General features: G+C 42.9%; 2 protein-coding genes across 3 annotated transcripts; both read right to left on the reverse strand.

Moving 5' to 3' along the window:
• Positions 1–140: 140 nt before the first annotated feature.
• On the reverse strand, positions 141–8,620 carry spsb3a (splA/ryanodine receptor domain and SOCS box containing 3a). Of its 2 annotated transcripts, none has more exons than XM_083649887.1 (7): positions 8,565–8,620; positions 7,174–7,350; positions 6,560–6,740; positions 6,088–6,275; positions 4,628–4,730; positions 4,369–4,494; positions 141–3,817 (listed from the first exon to the last, which is right to left on the reverse strand). In XM_083649887.1, exons 2-7 carry the CDS (start codon positions 7,297–7,299, stop codon positions 3,426–3,428), a joined length of 1,116 nt encoding a protein of 371 aa, XP_083506013.1. In that variant the 5' UTR covers positions 7,300–7,350; positions 8,565–8,620; the 3' UTR covers positions 141–3,425. The 2 variants fall into 2 exon arrangements, with proteins under 2 accessions (XP_083506013.1, XP_083506012.1); XM_083649886.1 differs by lacking the exon at positions 8,565–8,620 and adding an exon at positions 8,412–8,544.
• Positions 8,621–11,394: 2,774 nt separating this feature from the next.
• atp6v0ca (ATPase H+ transporting V0 subunit ca) lies at positions 11,395–20,316 on the reverse strand. Its single transcript, XM_083649899.1, has 3 exons — positions 20,114–20,316; positions 16,553–16,736; positions 11,395–12,586 (listed from the first exon to the last, which is right to left on the reverse strand). Exons 1-3 carry the CDS (start codon positions 20,187–20,189, stop codon positions 12,382–12,384), a joined length of 465 nt encoding a protein of 154 aa, XP_083506025.1. The 5' UTR covers positions 20,190–20,316; the 3' UTR covers positions 11,395–12,381.
• Between the last annotated feature and the right edge of the window lie 1,654 nt (positions 20,317–21,970).

Genomic DNA, 21,970 nt, shown 5'->3' on the forward strand with positions numbered 1-21,970 from the left:
CCACTAGTATCGTTTTTTTGTTCCGCATGAGGTAAGAGCTATGTCGACGATTGCAGCAGGCAATCGTCGACATAGCTCTTACACAATACCAGAGGGAAACTTAACTTTAAAAAACATGCAGATAAGTCTTTTACCTGTGCACATTATGCTTTTTTATTTTCAGTTGAAAAGGCCATGCTGATATACATAGAGGCAAGTAAAGGCCCACACATACAGTATTATATGACATGGTATAGAAGAACCATTTAGATTTTCCTATTTACAGTATATCAGTAAGCAAAAGTGCTTGGATGCAATAACATAAGACAGACATCCCATGAAAGACAAAAATATGGCATGACACATGAACAGAATTAAGTGTCTGGTATAACCATGAAGCCACAAAGCCTGGGGTGCTAAATGACCGATATGAGCCACCAGTGAGCAGGGTCCTCTGGTACCTTCTTACTCAGCTAAACTGTGGTGTCTGCTGTCAAACCATCTCTTGTGTACCGCGCCTCCTTAATGACAACCACAACACCTGCTCCTTCACTCCTCCCCATCTGAAAACTGTTTTGGACAAAGTGCACGATTGATGTATAACATTGCATGATGGGATCTGAAGTCGTGTCAAGTCAACATAGGAAAATGCGTTGATTGTTGCCATGCAGGGTCAAATACACTACTGGCAAATACTTGCATGGGTTGCTTTAGCCTACTTGGTAAGATAAGGTTTAGCAGAAAATTTAGACTATCATAGCAAAGCATTTGCAATGTAGTTTTGTTAAGACTGACTCATTGCTTGCCACTATATGAATGGTTCATAAACAGTAAAGCTCACCCAACTGGTAGTCAAAATAGACTAAAATAGAACTATATTTACAAATAATTGACACAGGTCTCGTGACTCCCCCTTCACCAGTCCTGTCTGATCAGTTAAAGCTACAGGGAGTCTAGACTTGCTTAGCCAGACCAGGCCTATGTCCACTATCATTCTGGCATAGAAGGAGAAAAAAAACACTCTGTTCTATTAGGAGTGAAGAGCAATAGGTGACAGAAGAGATGGAACAACGCCTCAAGAAAACAAAGACAACCCTGACATAAACAGATGGTATGACAGCATTTGACCTGACATATTACACTGGGTTATCTCATATTGGTTCATTCAAAGAAACAAGGTGAAAAACAACAAGCATGACTTTGCAATAGCTGCAAGCACATATGCAAATTTCAGAGAAACTTAATACAGGATGTCAGGGGGCAACCCACGCTCCTCTGCCACCCTGCATTTCAAAATGCTCCCACCGGCCCCCTTTTAGCCAAATGGCATGAACACAAGCACACGCCTTTTCACACACACATTTGACCTCCATACCAAATTTCAGCCTCCTCGGGCGAAAACTGTGGACCGACCAACCAACCGAGCGAGCGACCTATAGAGTTGCTGGTCGCAGCGAAAAAAAACGACGCAGTGTAACAGCAATGAGTGGGTTACTTAAGATCTGAGGTGCAATCTCATTCTATTGATATATTTTGATTGTTCTGTGCTAAGACTTAGAAGAGCTACATTGAATAATGTAATGCTAACACATAAAAAAAAACCTAAATCATAGTATCTACAAATAAGTAGCCAGTATTAGGGATTGGCAGGGATTTTCAAAAGCTGGTGGCAGATAAATCTAATGTACAGAAGGTGAGCAAGACCCCTCCTAAAACCAAATGGAATCTAGTCATAGCAATGCTGTGAATGTAACAAAGCATGTTTGACTAGTGTTTTTTTCTTGTTTAGTTTTTCCAAGTAAAAAATAATTACTGCAGTAGCCTGAGGTGAATGAGTTGTTTGGAGATGATGGTCGAGACAGAAAACAAAGAATATACTCGTTTTAGGAGGACAATGAACTGCAAAGTGCACTGAGAATAATTCAACCTCCTTGTAACATTTCTAAAGTTGCAGATCCAATGTGGATGTTTTGGACAGCTACAGATTCAGCGGAGGTCCTGTGGACAAGCAACACAATACTATATGAGCAATGACCCGTTACTTTCTGTCGGCTTAATATTCTTGCTTTGGCAACCTAAAATTACTGACAGATAAGACAGATAACAGATACCTTAGATAAGGCTTTGCTAGCATTGTGTTAGAGAGTAATATACACCGTTTTCATACAAGATGAAAACACTGAGTACATCTATGCAGCCTCTTATTTCTGGGAACCTAGATTCCATGTACTTTTTGCATATTTACTATGACGTGCACCAACATTTGGCCACACTTCTACACCTTATCCATGGTCATGAATGGCAACTGATCCGCAACAACACACTATGGTAGCTGACAAAATAAAGCCATATATTATATATACATATATATATACTGTATATATATATACATATATATACTGTATATGTATATATATATATATATATTTAAGCAATATAGCATGAGAGCCAGTGTGTTGTGGCAAATATATCCCGCTGATCAGCTGTTATCCCACAAGGCCGCCGGCCGAGTGGGATAACTGCTGAGCAGTGGGATATATGCCACAACACACGCAGCTCGAGCTTTTATAAAACGGTTTCCAAGTCTGATAATATAATAATAATAATAATACTATAAGTCCGACTGGCATGGCATTCTGATAGAGTCAGTTGAAACACTACTGTAAGGTGGGACCTCTAGCAAGAAGATAGACGTGCGGGTGATTTGATTGGATCGTTCTGGAGACTGAAGTTGACATTGGCCAATCCTGGCGCTTGCTGAGAAGCTGAGAGCTTTCTGCAAAGCCCGACACCAACTAACGTTACGGGGTTAAATGCGGGGTTAACAGCCTTTTTTTTGCAAAGAAGACATTAGCCCGCGTCTATTCTTGTACAAAACATAATTTTCTGCGAAGTATTAGTAAAGTTATAAGCGAAGATCGATTCACAAGGATCTGACAGCTGTCTCCGCCATTTGTTTTTTCTACATTGTCATTTGAGGTAACCAAAGCCTTTTAGTAAGAGAGTTGCCATGGCAACTCATAACCCATGGCCATGGGTTATTGGAGTGGGTTACGGGATTTATACAATGGCTGTGAACCAATCAGATTGCTTGATTTGAGAGAGCCGTTTTATAAATATATATATACTGTACATACTTACTGAAGCTGGCTTGGATACAGTGTGATGAGCATCAAGAGAAGATCACATTTGAAATGTGCAATAAGAATAATTGCCATCACCTTTTCCATTTTCCACCCACTACTTCCTCTGCCCAACAAGTCCTCATTCTTTTCTCCAATATAATCTCATTAGAATGTGTTTGAGGATAGATTGTGGCAGGTAGGTAACACTAGTTACCTTACTTAATAGTTACCTTCTACTTCTACTACTTCTGTAGAGTGAATGCCTTTGGGTAGAGTAAAGTCTGTCAGTGTTTAAGAGGAGGTGGAAATCTAACTGTCCAGTCACGTCCAGCGGCATCTCTTCCTCTGGCAGGCCTCCGGGTCAGAGGTGCAGCCTTCAGAGTCGCTGTCAGAGGAGGAGGGTCCAGCCAAAGAGGGAACAGGCAAGTGTGACGGCTGCTCGGGCCCCTCTGGGCTTTCTTCCGTGCTGCCGTTATTGAGACTGAGCACCCAGCCCAGCTTGTTGTGCAGCAACTGACGAAGGCCTGGCGGCAGGGGCAACACATCCAGGGTATCTGTACAGTCAGGCAGCAGCTGGCGCAGGCGGGCACAGCACAGGTACTGCAGGGAGGTGGCCGCGAAGCACGACCTGATCACCTTCATGCTGCTTTTAGCTGCCGTGGAGCACGCCATCGGGTAAAACCTCTTATTTTGCAACTCAGTGGCAGCGACACCTGGATAAAGAATGGTGACAAACCTTATCAAGGTTATATGAAAAACCGTGTTCTAAACCAGGTTGAAAAGACTGGTAGGTAGAAAACACTACCATTATCATTTGAAAAGCTTGAGATGACAATTGTTTTAAGGTTTTAAACTTGCACAGAGTGTACACAGATTAATCAGATCACTTAATAGCTTGTTTGCAACCAGGTGATTGTGATGACATCGCTGGAGGGCAGCCCTCCAAAGCTACTATGGAGAATGGAGGAAAGCAAGTATGCAAGAGGGTTGGATGCTGCTCCACGCTGCAGGTATCACCAGAAGACTGCAAAACATATAGGATATGATCCATATACAGTACAATGAAGAGAAGCGATTTTTCCTGCAACTTGACCAATTTTGCTAGTGCTTTCCTATCACTTCCTATGTAGCCTGCTGCTGGTTGCCCTCCAGCATGATCTACATGTCTCGCCCACTACAGTCAATGGTCTCACCCCTCTACGTGACAGCATTAAAAATGTGGATCAAACCAGCAGTGTTCTGGTTAATGGCCACAAGTACTAACCTATGCACTTGCGATTCTTGAAGAAAGTAAGTGTGCCATGCCAGGTGTCCAGATGGACCCCGATGATGGACCCCTGACCAAACCGGGAAGAGAAGTTTGTCTTGTCTCCTTTGTGATGCAACAACCCTGGGGACAGCAAAACAACCAATGATCATGTCCCATTCAAAGAGTAACATCTCCACATAACATTGCTAGCTTCTCTGAACTAGCCTTGCGATGGATTGCCAGAGCTAATGCTGTCATGTTGTGTTAGTCTTACCAGTGTAAGAAAGACCCCAGCTGTCCAAATCCTTTCCCAACAGGCTGCAGAATGTGTGTCTGTACTTGTCCAGGTTGACATCAGAAGTGCCGATGCCAACCATCTGTACAACAATACAAAACATTCCCAAGACAAATACACTTTGGGTGGCACACACATTTTCCAACATGGATTAAAGTATAAGTTCACCAAAAAATGAATTCAGTCAGAGAATCTACAGTGTTTCCCCTACCATTGCCCCCCCCTCCCATTTCTTTTCACGTTTGAAAGTTGGTCACGATCCACTTCAATTGTTTAGGACAGTGATTCCCAAACTGTGGTCCGGGGGCCACTGGGTGGTCTGCGAGGCTCCACCTCGTGGTACTCAATAGCCTTGCTGACTGCCATCAGTTCATTGGCAAATAACAACAACAAACAAAACAGCCTAATTATTTTAAACATCGGTTTCAGCCCTCAACACAATTGGTGCATCCCTAGTTGTTATTTAGCGTTTCTGATGCTATTGCATGGTTAAATCGGTGAATTTTATTTTATGAAAAAAATTGGTGGTTTCCGCAGTGGGAAGTGGTAGTTGGGAAATTAGGTTTGGCACATACATGGTCTGAGAAGTTCAGGAACCTCTGCTTTAGGAGTAAGTAAGTATAGTTTGGTGACAAGCTGGAGAGACAGTTGACGGTCGGAGAGACAGCATCCGGTACGGCATGGGTTTAGCACCCCAGCCTGGCTCTCTCGTGAGGAGAAATCCACAAACGCTACGGATTAGCCTCCTGAAAATCTGTGCAAAGATCGGCGCGGCCTGGGGTCCTTCAGGCTAGAGCGAGGTGCTCGGCGCAGGTGAATGACGTGCAGCGCACAGGCCTTCTTGAGGCATCCTCTCTGCCCATGGTAGGATTGCCTTTTCCCCGGGAGGGTCTGGTGAGACAAAGGAGGAGCCCGGCCTGGAGTCACCCACAGGGCCTTAGACCCTCCATGCACCGAAGGGTCTTTCAATACTGCGGTGTAGCACTAACTCTATTGCAGCGGATTGGGCGTGATCAACCCTTCCGCGGGCAACGTTGCAGACAGAGTAGGAAGGCTGATCCGTGAGCGGCTGCTTCTGGGACGCGGGTCGGGGTCTTAATCGGCCTCGGCTGGGTCTACTGGGCGAGTGTGTATGATGTTGACACCTTACGACCCCAGCTAACATCACTGATGACGCGTCCCAGCGCATGCTGTAGTATGTATTTTAAACATAGGAGAATGCTGTGATTCTGCTTCCCTGGAAAAATCCACGAATGTTTTGTGGACTAAAAAACTTCACCCGATCTTCCAACAGCATGGGGGTGAGTAGATGATGACTCAATTTTTATTTTTGGGTGAACGTATCTTTAAGTCCTGGCCTTGGACTAAAACATCTACTGTACTTTGTGTTTTCAATTGTATATGAAATAAATATGAGGAGATGGGATGTGGAGCTTTACCATGTCTGTTCCGTACACTGGAGATGTCATCTTGATCTCCCAGAAGTGCTGCCCATCGGCCAGCTCCTTGGAGCCACGGATGGCTGCTGTGCCGCAGCTGTATTCAGTGTGGAAGTTCACTTTGCGATTGTCGCAGCTCAATAACGTCGCTGTAGATCGACTGTTTACATCCCAAACCCAGTCGAAGTCTAAAACATTGCAGGTTATGCACAGACAATTGATTTCATGACAAGGATGCAATAATTTGACCTATATCTTTTTCAATGACTGGCACTTTGTGTAATTTAACACACAAAGAAGTTAGCCCAAGAATCAACAAATGAACATATCACAGAGCTAAAAAAAAAGATCACATGGATGGATAACAGTGTAACTCTAGTTGCATAATTTAATCAGCCTCTAAAATATAAATTGGGTACTTCCTATATAAGTTATCCCTTCATGAACTGAGAAGCCCGTGAAATACCGGTACCTTGGTCATCTTCTCCACAGTGGCAATCTTTAACTCGGTGAAAGCCCCGCAGGCGGGGGTTGTAGCTACTTTCAGCCTGGGAATCACAGCCACAGAAGGACTCTCCAGTGACGGGCACTGCACTGGGGACTGGAGGGACCACCACTGCTGGGAAGTCTGCCTCAGAGTCTGAGTCACTGTACTTGGAGGCCACAAAGCAGAAACAAAGAGCAAATTCAAATGCCTGGATTGGTGATGTACCAATATGGTACTGGTTTCAGATACTGGACGGTTACGCTAAAATAGGGAACTACATTGGAAAATTTCCAGAAACTTCAAATTTGATAGCAAAAGGCAGATGCATTAAAATCCCTTTCTGGGAGCAAAACTGATCCGGTCTATCCCCTTCCTTCCTCCCAGGAACCCCATATTAGCAATGCAATTTGATACAGTAAAACATGAAAGATTGGCAGGGAAAAGGTAGCGTTGTCATCAGAATGTAAGAAGAGAGACGAGGAACACGGGCACACAGCACAGCATACAGTATAAACTCCTGAACCATGTTTAGCTTTAAGTCCATAAGAAAACAGGAGTCCCATAGGCCTGTATGTGCGAGTCCGCACTCGTGTCCTTACCTGTAAGCGGTCATAGACCCATTCCTCACTCTCAGAGGCCAACACAAGTGCCCGGGCATCAGCATCCCTCCTTATTCCGCTCCAGACGTATCGCCACGCTCGACTGTTCCTGCTTCGCCTGGACATGGCAGCGACACAATCTCACTTGTAGGAGTTCAATTCCACTGAGTCCAGATGCTGAAAGATCAAAGGCGGGGGAAATCAGATGTTGTCTCACAGGGTTTTCCTTGATGTTTTCAAGAGATGTAAACAAAGCCAGAGGAAACACAGGGGCTCGAGTCGAACAATCCTTGTGTTGGTAGGCAGGGAATCTACCGCTGCTGCTCTACACTAGTACCCGGACGCCCTGCTTCCTGCCCCCTTTTTTGACAGTGGGGCAAAAGTTGCCCCCAAATTTTTTTTTAAATTTCCTACACTGTGTTTGTTGTGAGTTGTGTATTATTTTCTATTATTACTATTGGATGCTTCAAGATCCACTTTTCCCATAGTGTCACTGCCCATCATTTCACCTTATCTTACTTGCATTTAGGTCATTTTTGAGATTACCTTGATTCTAACACACCCAGCAACAAGGGATGAAGGGAGACACAGAATACAAATGTTCAAACGCTTCTTGACAACACACGTTCCTGTGTCATTATAAAGACAAATGCTTGGCTTCCCTGACCCAAAATCCCCGCCGAAAAGAAGGTAACAGATACAGGGCACTGAGGGCAGACATACAACCTAAAGGTGACTAGGTTGCATCCCTAAAGTTTGGCCCTAGCCCAGTTAAGCCTGACAGGGCCGCGCCAACAACGAAATGGAAGGGGGATAAAACTCGCCATTTAGCTTTACGTCAATGTTACATTTTATACCGCATTTTGGTATCTCTCGTTCTGACCGGTGAGATAGTTAGCTAACTAACCAGGATCAATCTAAGTTAGCTCGCTAGCATACAACATACTAACGCTAAACAGAAAGGCAAACATAATACTTGGCGTTAGGTTGGCATGACGGTATATGGTTGCTATACATTTAGTACATTACCAAACGTTACTAACGCTATATGATAGCAGTTTGTAGTTACGTTAACAACTTAACAAGCTACATACAGGAGCAGCAACAGCTCGGCTGGTGTTACAGATTCCAGCTAGCAGGCTAGCGTAAACTAACTAGCTAGGTTAGCTATCTAGCTAGCTGCTGCTATCAGCACGGGACGTTGCGATAGCTAGCCAAAAAAAAAAAAATGTAGGTACCTCAGGACTGATGTTCATAAAAAGCAATCACGTAGCTATAATAAATGACTGCACTTGCAAAAACGTTGTTTCTTTGAAGCCACCTAGCGTTATTTGATAATAATAGTTATAATACACAACAGCCGAATGGCTGTCTGCTTTTTCATGACCTACTTTCAGCCAGACCGTAAACAATAACAGTAGCAGTAGCTTGCTAGCTAGCTCTGTGCTAGCAAGAGGAGGCAAGGAGCACATCCTCCTTGACAGGAAATCAATTAACCACAGCAAGTATTTTTTTAATGCCTGAACATTTTAGCATTTTAACTGCACGTTATATTGTGGAAAAATAAATAACAACAACAATAATAATTAATAATAACAATAATAATCTAAAGTATTAAAAATTCAAACTACATGTTCATACATTCACTGTATGAATAAGAATAGTGGGAATGAACTCAGGAAAAACCACATTCATCTTGTCTGTAATAAAATAATGAAATCAATTGGTATCATCAGAAAAAATATCCAGACCGGTTAATCAATCATGTCTCTTAACCCTTTATTAAAGTACAATTTACCCATATCTCTTTTGTGGAAATATATCTCCACAGCATTCACATCATACAAAAAAGGGAAAAGAAAGACACATTCCAGACTCTCTCCCTACACATTGCATAGTAGGGTATACTTTCAGCAAAATTCCAACATGCATACACATATTACAAGACATTCATCACTTTCACCCCTTCCCCACTGTCTAACTACTAATAATCAATTTTCAACACCTATTGTATCAATATTGCCAAACAAGCATTATCTTAACTCTTTCAAATCTAAACTTAGAATCTCATTGATGAATCACACATAGCCCACATCAGAGGCCTGTACTACGAATGTTGTATTAGAAGATCCAGGATCTGTCCCTTGATCTGGTTTGTCTAAACCAGATCAGCTCGATTGTAGTTAACTTGTACTACGAACGTCGATTGGCACTCGTTAACTCGAACCAGGTTTTTCTAATCAAGCTGACAGCGCGTGCACATGAAAATGCCCATGCACTGGAGCTCGTGCCCACAAAAGAGGCGTGGTTTTTAACAACTGCCAATCACAATGCAATATGGACCGCTCCAACTCCTACAGCGCCAGACACGCCTATTTCCTCATTCTATGAAACCGCAAATAAAAATCTGCGTTGGATATTATTACTGTTCCCGAATGACTGTCTAAAGTGACCACTTTTATCCACACAAGTAATTTATTTGAAGAGCGGTTTCGTAGGCTATCTACAGCTCTCTATCTACAGTTTTTTGTGGAAGCATGTGTGATCTATCTCAGTCCAAAATCGGTATAGACCATTTAGGCTCAATGACTGATTGAATAATTCCTATAGGCTAATCAATAAAAAAAGAATGATAATACAATAAAAAAATGCTTCTGAACTGAATCGACACGGTACGTGCGGGCATAGATTTCATTTATAAAAAATAGCCTATTTTGTGGCCAATCACATTATGAACAGCTAAAGAGAAAACTGCTGAACTGAATTGAGACGATGCGGGCATAGTTTTCATTGATAAAAACTAGCCTATTTTGTGGTCACATGGCTATTGTAATGTCAGCAGAGTCGCATATCTCCATATTTCATATAATGATGCTGGAAATATGAAGTTCAATCACATCATACAGGCCAAAAGCAACACAGTTGCAGCTGCAAAATGCAGGAGTCGCCTAGATATGAATCATCTTAATATGGGATCGCCTGTGTGCAGGTGATCCCATATTAAATTGCTTAGATGTAGTAGGCTGTATGACCATTTCAATTCCAACCCAACGTCAGTCTCAGCTCCGTTTTGCACACGGCACCATGCGCTTTGGAGACGTTTATGTAACCTTTTTATGCCGGTTTAGTGATATTTCTCCGCTCACTATTCAGCTGCAATCGATCAGCGGGATCAAACAACGTAGGCCTATCTAGGCTACTTGAGAGCACAAAAATGAATATATAAAAACATATTCCAAAGTGGTAAGTAGCTAGGGCTTAATTAAAATAGCCAACAAGTGCAAGGCTTTAGTCCTTGATTAACATTAACATTGATTAACATTACTCATTCAACATTACAATTCATGCTCCTTCCTAGATGGGAAACTCGTCCAGAAAGGGGTTGGCCATTTTTCCAAACTGCTGATTCGATTGGTTCGTGGGCAGTGTATTTAAGGTTTAATCTTATCCTTGCAACTTAACCTGCTGCGGACCAGGTTAAGTGTGAAGCATAAGTTGCTATGGAAATATATGTCGGTAAGAAGTTAACTTGCTTTGTAGTACGGCCAAACCAGGTTTAAACCTGAAGTTACCTCGCTAAACCACTAATCTTGCTTTGTAGTACAGGCCCCAGGTGTGTAGTGTTATCTGGAGAACTGGGGGAGCGCACCTACATGAGGATCAACATCCCCTGCCCCCTCTCTATTTTACTATTGTAAAAACAAACCCATGGAGAAGTGTGGGAGCTCTGATCCCCTGCACTCCCACCACAGCACTACACCCCTGGCCCACATACATTACACCTAATACACCCATTCCATTACTTGCCTATACTTATAGTGACATATCTTTTTGAATAATTATATAGTTCAGGTGAAATTATATCATTGAAGTGATTTTATATACTAGCCTATATATATATAGTAGTATATAATATAACAGCCTTTGCTGTACAGTGTGTACTCCACACTGTTGTGCAGGGACCGGTCCCTCCCAGTGTCATTAGTGGTTGTATTTTCATCATACTGTATTATCAGTTATTATGACACAAGCACATGCATATCCATAGCCTGATATTCAGACTGAATCGTCAACTGTGGAGTGGGCGTGGCTTCGAAGGTCTGGCGCCAGGCTAGCATATCCGATGATCAACCTACCAATTTCTTTATTGTTGCGGTTATGGTGTACTCCAGCTGTGAGGTGGCACCTCTGGCCTCTGACAACATAAAAGGCTCAACAACATTCTGGAGGAGGTTGAGATTTATTTGGAAATCTGACAGGCATGGCTGAACAGTGAGCTCTCACCTTAAACAAAATCAAGACAGCAGCACTACAGGTAAACGGTACTAGTGTTTGAGAATGTCATATTAAACACAGATCCACTTGCACGCATTATACACTCAGGTCATACACACACACACACACACACACACACACACATGCACGCACGCAGTTAAACCTATGTCAACATCTGGACATCCTCCATTAATAACCACACTACATCCAGAGGAATTCCAAGCACTTAGAACAATTACCCACAGTGCAATTCATCTAACTATACACAGATAATTTATATATGTATATGTATATAGGGTATTCAATAAACATTTTTCCATTTAAACAGTTTCATTAACAAGTCAAAATCTTCAGTTTTCATAAATAGTGAAAAAATAACAAAACGAAAAAAATATCTATGTCTTGACAGTTCCTCACCATTGTGATTTGAAAATGGTCCCCGAAAATAGAACATGAAAAAAAGTGTATGATTCTTTCAAACAGTCAGTTCCTCAAAACTGAGAATGACAACCAAAAATGGACCAACACAAATCAAAGAGGGAAACGGGTAAGAGGGGTAAACGTTGATACTCACACTCACAGCACGGACGGGTTACTACATTTACAGGGGGGAAGGGGGACGACGACTCTGGACCACTGTACAGGTAAGATCAGACGAGAATCAGGGAGACTGTCCACACATCATCCCAAAACAACCCTTACACATCCCTATACCCGTTCTGCATACACAGGACCTGACACAACTGGATGGCTTTAAGCAATATGGAAAGATCATATCTATTGAAAACGGCCCGTCGAGCAGACCGCCAACATGCTATTATGGCCATCCCATCCTGTCAGACCGGCAGGGTGTTATGGAATTCGGTGAAAGTCTCCTATTTGTTCTTGCTGCTTTGATGTGGAATGAATGAGATGGTGTTGATGCGGACACTTTTATTTTGTAGACAGGATGAGAGCCACGATGAGACCGTAAAGCCCCAGGACCTCAGCGAAGATGAGGATCAGGATCATGCCCACAAAGAGCCGGGGCTGCTGGGCCGTGCCTCTCACGCCCGCGTCACCCACGATGCCGATGGCGAAGCCGGCTGCAAGGCCGCTCAGCCCCACGCTCAGACCGGCACCAAGATGCAGGAAACTCCTGTTGGGGAAGAAAAAGGACAAGTCAGATTGGTTACCACGTAATAGATGTAACAAGACTACAAATTGTGATATTTTGCCGTACATTCAATGTAATCAGGGTACACGCCACGGTATCTGCAAAGATTACAGAAATGGTTCACCCCAAAATTAAAATTAATTTTCTCTACTCGCCGCCACCACCTCCAGTGTAGTTCGTAGGACCACTGAACATAGCCTGTTTATCCCAGAACAGTGGGGCAGCTCGGGCTTTCTCGATGGCTCCAAAAAGGAGTCATTCCCCGTTCACCCCATGTTACAATGCCCGAGTTTACAACAGGATTAAGCATGTTTACAGCCCAGTTCTAAACACGGTTTTGGCCTATATACATAGAGTAGCTAACCTCATGACAATCGGAGGTGAATTTTTATACAACTCACCCGTTTATAGTAAATTAGACCAGTGTTCCCAACCATTTTTGTCTTATGTACCCCTTGAGCTGTTTTGCCATGCCGATGCTACCCCCTCACTCATGCGTGTACGAGTAGCCTAAATCCATACAAAATGTATTTGTCGCTGAACTGCCGGTGTTTGGGCTTGGCCTCTTTTTTCCTTTCATCACCGTGCTTCCCTAAACCTGAATCTGGGGGGACAACAACTGGACGTTTGAGCCATTTATTTGGATGCTACTGTAGCTAGTTGGTTTGTGTGGTTTGACGTGTGAATGTGACCTCTTCACAGAGTAATGTAAATTGACACCTGCTGGAAATAAATTTTAATCCCAAATCTTTCCAAGTACCCCTAGGGGTACTCGTACCCCTGGTTGGGAAACACTGAATTAGACAACAGAAAAGACTGTTTCGGGGGTGACTGACAGGTCGCCTGTCCAGTGACTGCGCAGCTTGAGGATCACGGACCAATAGCAGGCGGAGTTGCGGATCTGGGAAAACCCTTGTCTCGTGCAAGAACCCCAAGATGGCGACAGCCACAGTAGACTTCAAAACAGGAGTCCAAAAACCAATGGGGTGACATCACGCTGACTTTGTCCATATTTTTAGACAGTCGATGGTTCGTCCCCATACTCTAATTCCAGCTGTGACTTCTCCCACAAGGCTTTTCTTTATACAGCTCAAAGAAAACACTACAGCCTCATGATAGTGGGCCCAAAAGGCCAATATTTACCTCATTATCTCCTTTATTTCCTTACCACACCCTGCCAGCACGCTGCAGCATGTGTGCCACAGAGATCATTGAGGTAAATAGGACCCACAGCACATGTCGACTCGCTACGAAAGGTTTGATTCTGCTGCACGAGTTATTTAGAGTAAATTTGATGGACATTTTATGCTTTTATTTTATTATATATATATTTTAGAGCTGTATAAAGACGGGCCAGTTAACTAAATAGTTTGGGAGATGACTGAGATGGAACTATGAGGGCTGATGTGCATTTGGTTTTCATACAAACCTCTGGAGAAAGTGTTTCGACTGACAAGGGGGTGAGGTGATAAAAAGTTTATTTTAAGCAAGTGCAAACCTAAACCAATTAATTCCCAGAGCTATAGCACTGCGGAGGGCACACGTGATGTTAACTAATCACTATACAATACAAATCAAATTGAGCAGTTACTATGACATCATGAAATAACATTTTTCTTTCTGTGGCGTTTACTGTGCAGAGCTCAAATTAGTTGACATGCAGGTGCACCTGGGAAAACAATGTTTGTGCACTTTGATGTTAACTCTAGCTTAGAAGACAACCTAGCTTACAGTCATCATATAACAAGGACATCCTGGCAATTGCTACGTATCAATGGCCAAGTTACGGTTTTATGTTACTTCTTAGGTGGCATGCTTTGCATTTCCCACTCCTCCTTAGCAGTCATGTCTGTGCTTATTACAGCTGTGCTACAGCTGTTGGCTCTTTATGCTGAAATGTAACCGGGAGGCAGCTACATTACAGACATGGCAGTTCCCTACAAGCCAGAGTGCAGCCTGAGAGCGCAGGCCTAGCCTCGAGGCTCAGGAGGACTAAAGCTGACTGAGCTTTTACCACCAGCGCGTCTAGACTTTGGAACGGCCTGGGGAACGAAGACTTGCCAAGTCAGCATCATCTTAAAATCATTTGAAAACACTTTTATAGACTTGTTTTTATGCTATCGTTTTCAACCTGTCTTTTTTTTCTTGCTTGTGCCTCTTATTTTTTATCTCATTTTGCATTTTACTGTTATTGTTTTATGTTTTCCTGTAAAGCACTTTGTAAAATCTGTTTTTAGATAAGCAAATTATAAATAAATCGTATTACTATTAAATATAGAGATGGCAACAGCATCAATGCAGCATATTATTTGATGGACTCCATATTATATGCTGAAATGTAGTTTGGTTATGAGACGTTCAGCAGCAGCAAACCCGTTTAATTGAAGAAATTGTGGTTTAATCAATTAATCTTTAAAATAACAGCTGAATAAAATAATCATTAATCATTAGCTGCAGCCCTAATATTGTGAACATGAAACCAATGTGTTATTCCATATTAATTAACTCCAAGAAAATAACAAGGTCTGGATTAAGAGTGAATACCACTCAGAATTAACAAGTCTCATGTTCATGTTTTATTCCCATTAATTATATAGGGGCACGGTGGCGCAATGGTAGCGCTCTCGCCTCACAGCAAGAAGGTCCTGGGTTTGATTCCTGCCTGGGACGCTGTTGACACTGGAGGTATGTCTCCCCATGCCTTTGGTGCCTGGTGCGCAGGTGGGTTATCTTGTGAGAAAGGGCCTTTCTGTGTGGAGTTTGCATGTTCTTTCTCCCTGTGCTCCCCTGGGGTTTCCTCCATATATAACGCCCATGGAAGAAGTTGATCCCCAGGCACTCCACTGCAGCTGCCCACCCCTCCTGGCCTGACCATGGAGGACGAGCCAGGATGGGTCAAACGTGGAAGACAAAGTTCACGGCGCCTCTGCATTGATGTGTCAGTCTGTGACTAATAGACGGGGTTTGTATGGAATATATGAATAAATATTTCCAAAATTTTGATTTGGAAACCATAAATATATGGCTTATCTGTGTTGTCTTTAGGACAGCTGTTCACATGATAACGAATGGGAGAGTGACTTTGCCAAATGCAGTCAGAAAATGCACTGTTCCCAGAAAAGCAGCCTGGCTGCTATCAGTCACCGTCAGCATTTTTACCAATTTATTTGACAGAGCCAGACTGTCATTTGTCACTGCTGAACTGATATGAACTCAACTGCCTCAGAGCGCAAGACGACATGTAAACAAACACCAATACTCAGTTTATTGATGTTTCCGGCCTTTTGGCACATTGTCAGGTTGAACTCTCAGTAGCTTCAACAGCTCAAAAATGTTGCCAATAAGCGACGTGTTGGGAGCATTTCAGTCTGCCGGCTATACTTCATTTGTCATGTATGTTTTTGAGCCTGGTATCGAGTGATGTGCCGCTTCTGTGAAGCTGGTTTTCCACTTAATCAATTTCTGACGCCACCCAGATATGTCACATTAAATAAGTTGAGCTTTCGCAAAGGTTGTTCTAATGCAGTGATTCTCAACCTTTTTCACATCAAGGAGGACCCCTAATTTAGTCCACATTAGCCATGGACCCCGATTTGATGAGAATGTTTTTTGTTTTGTTTTTTTACTAGTTTTTACTCACTTGTAAATAAAATAATGGTGAAATTTACCACTACATCATTGTCCTGGAGACCCCCTGGAACCCCTTCAAGGACCCCGCATTGAGAACCACTGCCCTAATGAAGTGCTGTACAGGCCCTAATGAAGTGCTGTACAGGTCGAGTGTAGAACCACTGCTCTAATGAAGTGCTGTACAGGTCCTAATGAAGTGCTGTACAGGTCCTAATGAAGTGCTGTACAGGTCCTAATGAAGTGCTGTACAGGTCCTAATGAAGTGCTGTACAGGTCCTAATGAAGTGCTGTACAGGTCGAGTGTAAAGTCGGCCTTACTTGTAAAGAGTGATTCTTTCAGAGATGTTGTTTGCTATCAGCACAGCCACCACCAGCCCGTAGATGGCGATGATACCAGCCATGACCACGGGGATGATGGACTTCATGATGAGCTCTGGCCGCATCACAGACATGGCAGCGATGCCCGTGCCGCTCTTCGCTGTTCCATACGCTGCTCCTAATGCTGGAGGAGAGAGCACAGACTTCCTGTCATTTCATGCATTCGGTTGAAATTCTTCATATACAAATGAATCCTAACAAGTCTAACCACATTTTATCAAAGTAAAGAGTGTATAGTTTTAAGACAGGATATGGATTCAAATCTAGTTGGGTCAGAACATCATAATATATATTCAAGCTGTAGGTTGACAACCGTGTGAAACACAAAAAGATATTTAACAGAAAAAGCTGTACATTTAAGGCATTTTAGCAATGCTCTGATTGAGAGAAGAGGAACATTTTGTTAAATCCCTTCCTTTCCAGCACTATAAGGAACCTTACAGGGTTTTCGCAGGTTTCAAACATTTTTAAGACCTGTCAAAAAATGCAAGACATTAAATTAAGATTTAAGACATTTTAAGGCCTTTTTGATGACTTGCAGAAACCCTGTTGTAAGAGCATAGATAGATCAAAACATGCAGTGCCTAAACAATAAATGTAAAATATTGCTGTCCTTAGAAGGATCATGACACACAAGCGTTAGTTAGGTGAGGGGGCTTTACATTTTACATTGATTAAACATTTTCACTTTTAGGCGCGCCACAGACACACTCAGTTCATGGACTAGCAAGCAGTGCCAGGGCTCAGGGCTGTGTATCTGTACAAATGTACAAATCACTTTAAAACCAAAACCTAATACACATAGCTGTACAAATCATAACCATGCAATTCAGATATACAAATACTTAAAAACTGTAGGCCAATTCTATTTATTGATCCATTTGTCTCTTTACCATATTTTTAACACTCAGAAAGAGCTTTCTGCAACTCTACTTGGTGACCTGCTGTATAAGACCATTGCCAGGTCCAAAATATCAAGGCTCTAAAAGTGTGGTCATCACATGACACACTAACAGTTCTAAGAACCCATTCAAATAGAAGCCTACAGATAAGAATGAAGTAGCCCAGTGTAATTTTTAATGCATTAATACAGCCAAACTGACGTTTTCTATAGGCATTGTGAATGGAATTAAATGCTGTATTTTTAACCCACCCTTTTTAGTTAAATCTCTTCATTTAATGTTCAGTAGAGCTCGTATTTGATCAAACTAGGAATCGATTCCTAGCGTGGAGACTCTGGGGAGACTGACACCACCACAGACAGAGACCACCTTTCTCGAGGGACATCACTGATGACATCAAAGTTGCCCAGGTGAAAATTGTTCAAGTGACATCACTGATGACATCACAATCTGATGACATCACACAACCGCCGTCAACCACACACACACTGCCACCCACTTAGCCAAAATATCCAGGCTAGTAGCCATGATTAAACCAAATGTCATCATATTCTCATGTCCCAGCCATTGCATAGAATATGAGGAAAAATCCACAAAAAAATCTGATATGGAAAAACCGTAAATATTTTAAGGACCCGAAGTACCGGTAACACTACTTGAAAACCTGACAAGTGTGACCGACGCCTGAATCTTTCTGTTTCCGTTGGAGGGTGTGACACTATGGAGCTGGCAAATCTAGGCGGAGCACACAAGATGAACATTTTATTATTTTATTCACATCTACCAAAGTCTATGACTTGGATCACAACCCTGTTCAACAGGAACAAAACGATAACTGTTACGTAATTTCTCCACACCCCCTCATGACATGTTCAGTGCACCTGACAGCCACTGATTGAACAGAGACAGCCCAGTGGTTCATCACATAATGCTAATTGGCCATATGTCACCCTTTCAAGCATATTTTAGGTGTGATCTACATTGTTCAGTAAACTAATCTGCCCCTTGGATTAGGGATGCACGATATATCGGCAATCATATCGGTATCGGCCGATGTTAGGCATTTTTTAACATATCGGTCATATCGGTATCGGTCAGATGTTGCAATGTTAATATCGGTTATCATTATCAGCCAAATTCTTCACATTGATATGAAATAATGCAGTAAATCTATGATTTATGGGCTTTTCCAAAGGCTTTGCAAATAAAGAAATGCATAACTTTTTCAAATTCAGTGTTAACATGTGTTTTTCAGTATGTACAAAATGTGATGATCATAAAAATGTGGTTTTATACAGATCATATCGACATCGGTAAATATCGGTTATCGGCCATAACAGCAATGTTAATATCGGTTATCGGCATCGGCCAAAATTTTCATATTGGTGCATCCCTACCTTGGATGTCTACAGAGCCCAGCCAGGCCTGCTCAGGACAATGACTGACTAGTTTACAAGACTTTGCTGACCAAGGAGGGCCACAGGTAGCCTAGGTAAACCCAGCCACCACGTGACCTGCTCTCTCAGTTCCCAGTCACTATCGTGACACATAGTGACTGAGAACAGGTCTGAGAGCAGGTCACGTGGGGGATGGGTTTACCCAGGCTAGGCCACAGGCAGCACAACGCTCAAAAAGAGGATGTTGCTTTTCTTACACAGATGTCAGTCAGCTGGGCCTGGTAGCTCCACGATTAAGTTGCCTCTGAGTACTTACTAGGGATCAGCTTTCCTACCTCCTTTCGCAAACCCTACCAGTAATGAGAAAGTGGCAACTTTTACTCCATCTGTGTAACTCCATCCTCAGACTCAGACTGATGGATACTGCTGAAACCTTAATGTGACATTGGTGTTATTCACCAGTTACAATGTAACACACCAACCATTCAGCACCAGCGAATAGCAACATTAAATAAAAAAGGGGTGCTGTAATGTGAAGATTTGCAGCCATTTCACCAGTCAATAGCTTTTGGGTTGTGGCTGATGATGGGTTTAGGCCTGGGCATGGCTGTCATTGCATTCCATTCAAGTCAACTGGAAAGTAGCGTGAAAACGTGCTGTGTGTGGACACAATCTAGCAGACAGCCAGGCCTGGCCGGTGCAGCGCCTCCAATCTGCACGCATCACCTCGGGCTTTGCGTCACGAATTACGTTAGCAGCAGGCAGCAGCACGATATGTGAGCTAGCTAGTAGCTACCTTGCTAACGTTAGCCGCCTCACCCCGTGACCACTGCCTGTGACAGCAGAAATAGAAATAGCTGCATGGTGTACAGTAATGTAACCTGTCGGCCAAGAGGCAGATAAGATGTTAGCAGTGGAGATCAGTAAACAGCTTGATGTCGGCATCCCTCCCCCCGTCTGCTGTCAGTGTCATCACTGTCAGGTGTGTGAGCCGAGCCGTGACAGCGAACTTACCTAAAGCGAACGCAGTCGACAGCTAGAGTTAGCTTAGCAAGCAGCCACATCATTTCACCAAGACTAACGTTAACTTCGTTTCATAACAGCATTCAACAACTACAAACCGAGCGTTATGTGTCCGAGACATAATTCGGCATAAAGCTTAACGCAAAGGCCTGAAATGATTGAGAGGTTGGTGTAATTACCACTGAAGACCATGGCCGCAGAGGCTCCCATCACAGCGAAGAAAGGCGCGTATTCGGGGCTCTCAGCAGAGGACATTCTCGCTCGTTTTCGGGATGATACAGGTGCAGATTAAAAATATTTCCCTTTTTCTGTCCCGTGGTCAACTTTGGCCAGGTTAAAACACTGAGAGGGGCGACGACGCAGCTGCTACCAAGAGCACCGGTTGTGTAGAAGAGGAAAATGGCGAAACGGAAAAAGTCACATGACCAAGTGTCTTGGAAGGGTCCATTTTGCGGTCATGGGGGTGCCGGGTACAAACACGCACAAAACGATCTCTCCTTTCTTGTGTATGGCACTGTGTAATATCTTGTAGAAACGGGTCTCATTTGGCAGTGATTTACACCGCCAGTATGTATTACAGAGGTCTATAAGGGTTCAATACACAATATTGATTTACTGTACATGGGTCCTACATGCATTGTGGTATGTTCTGCTGCAAGTCCACTGCCTGCAGTTGCAATGTAGTTTGTAACTGCACTCTGGCCTATTAATTATTACATATCATAATGACAGTAGAATAAACTAGGGTTAAGGTTCAGTGTTTTTAAAATATAAATACAACAAATATATCAGCGTGATCTAGATGAGATCATAAAGCGCACTCTGGTCTAGCAGGATGTGTCATCCATTTCCCCCTGCCTGCTAGATGCACCTGCTGACTGTCATGTGTTGTTTCCATGAAAACCCCGCTCTGGACGGGTTATTATTACATTATCAGCATGCCCCTCTGAAAGTTAGAAGAGAGACCTCTCCTGGTGGTGAAACCAAGAGATAAATCCTGGAGTTGCTTTGTTTGGAGCTGCTGACTTTGGGGACAAGGTGACAGTAGGACCACCACAGGGAAATATGGGCTTATTTTCTAACCTTATATGTTAAAGGGGCATTTTACTGATAATTCGCCTAAATACAATTTTGTCCTTGATTCTCCCACACAGATGTTCAGTTTTGTCAATGGTTTTGTCTTTAGTGCATCAGCTATTTGATGAGAGTCACCAGGATCCTCCCAGTGGCAATGGCAGGTAGTGTAACCTTGTGGAATCTCAGTGGCAGCTATAGACCAAATCACCGTGACGTCACCATGTAAACAAATTTACTTCCGGGTACCACTTGGGGAAGGCGGCATGTTTAAATGTGCGTGTTGTCAAATAAATGCTGTCAAACCCTCTCATTGTTTTCGGCCGACTACTTTCAATTTAAATGGTTAAACGGTTGGTAAACATGCTTGTCCGACGTATCTAGCCTTTCTTCTGTGTTTGTTTTATGTAGTGTTAGCTAGCTAATAATGTTTGTTTGTCTGTCAAACTCGCTGTCTTTTTGCAGACTCGTAACCTCGCGTCACCAGGCTCTTCTCGGCGAGAGCAGACTCGTTAACGTTACAGACAGAGCTACCGACGCCACGTTAATTTAATTTAGCGTCAAGTCTACTCTGGTCTGGTCCAACAGGTAAATAAGCTAGTCTGGTCTCCACTAACGTTAGTGAAAGTGTTGTTATGAATGATATTAAACAACAACACAACACGGACGAACCATTTTGTCTTCTTTGTCTGTTTTTGTCTTCAACACGTCAGTTTGTGCCGTTCACCTCCGAACGGAGGATTTGGTCCTATAAGACCAAATCAGCGGGATGTTTACATTTACTTCCGGGTACCCCTGAGGTCCACACATTATAATGGCGGTGGACGGCACAAACTGACATGTTGAAGACAAAAACAGACAAAGAAGACAAAAATGGTTCGTCCGTGTTGTGTTGTTGTTTAATATCATTCATAACAACACTTTCACTAACGTTAGTGGAGACCAGACTAGCTAATTTACCT

The sequence above is a fragment of the Poromitra crassiceps genome (genome assembly GCF_964638095.1).
Source record: "Poromitra crassiceps genome assembly, chromosome: 13".
Taxonomy (NCBI): Eukaryota; Metazoa; Chordata; class Actinopteri; order Beryciformes; family Melamphaidae; genus Poromitra; species Poromitra crassiceps.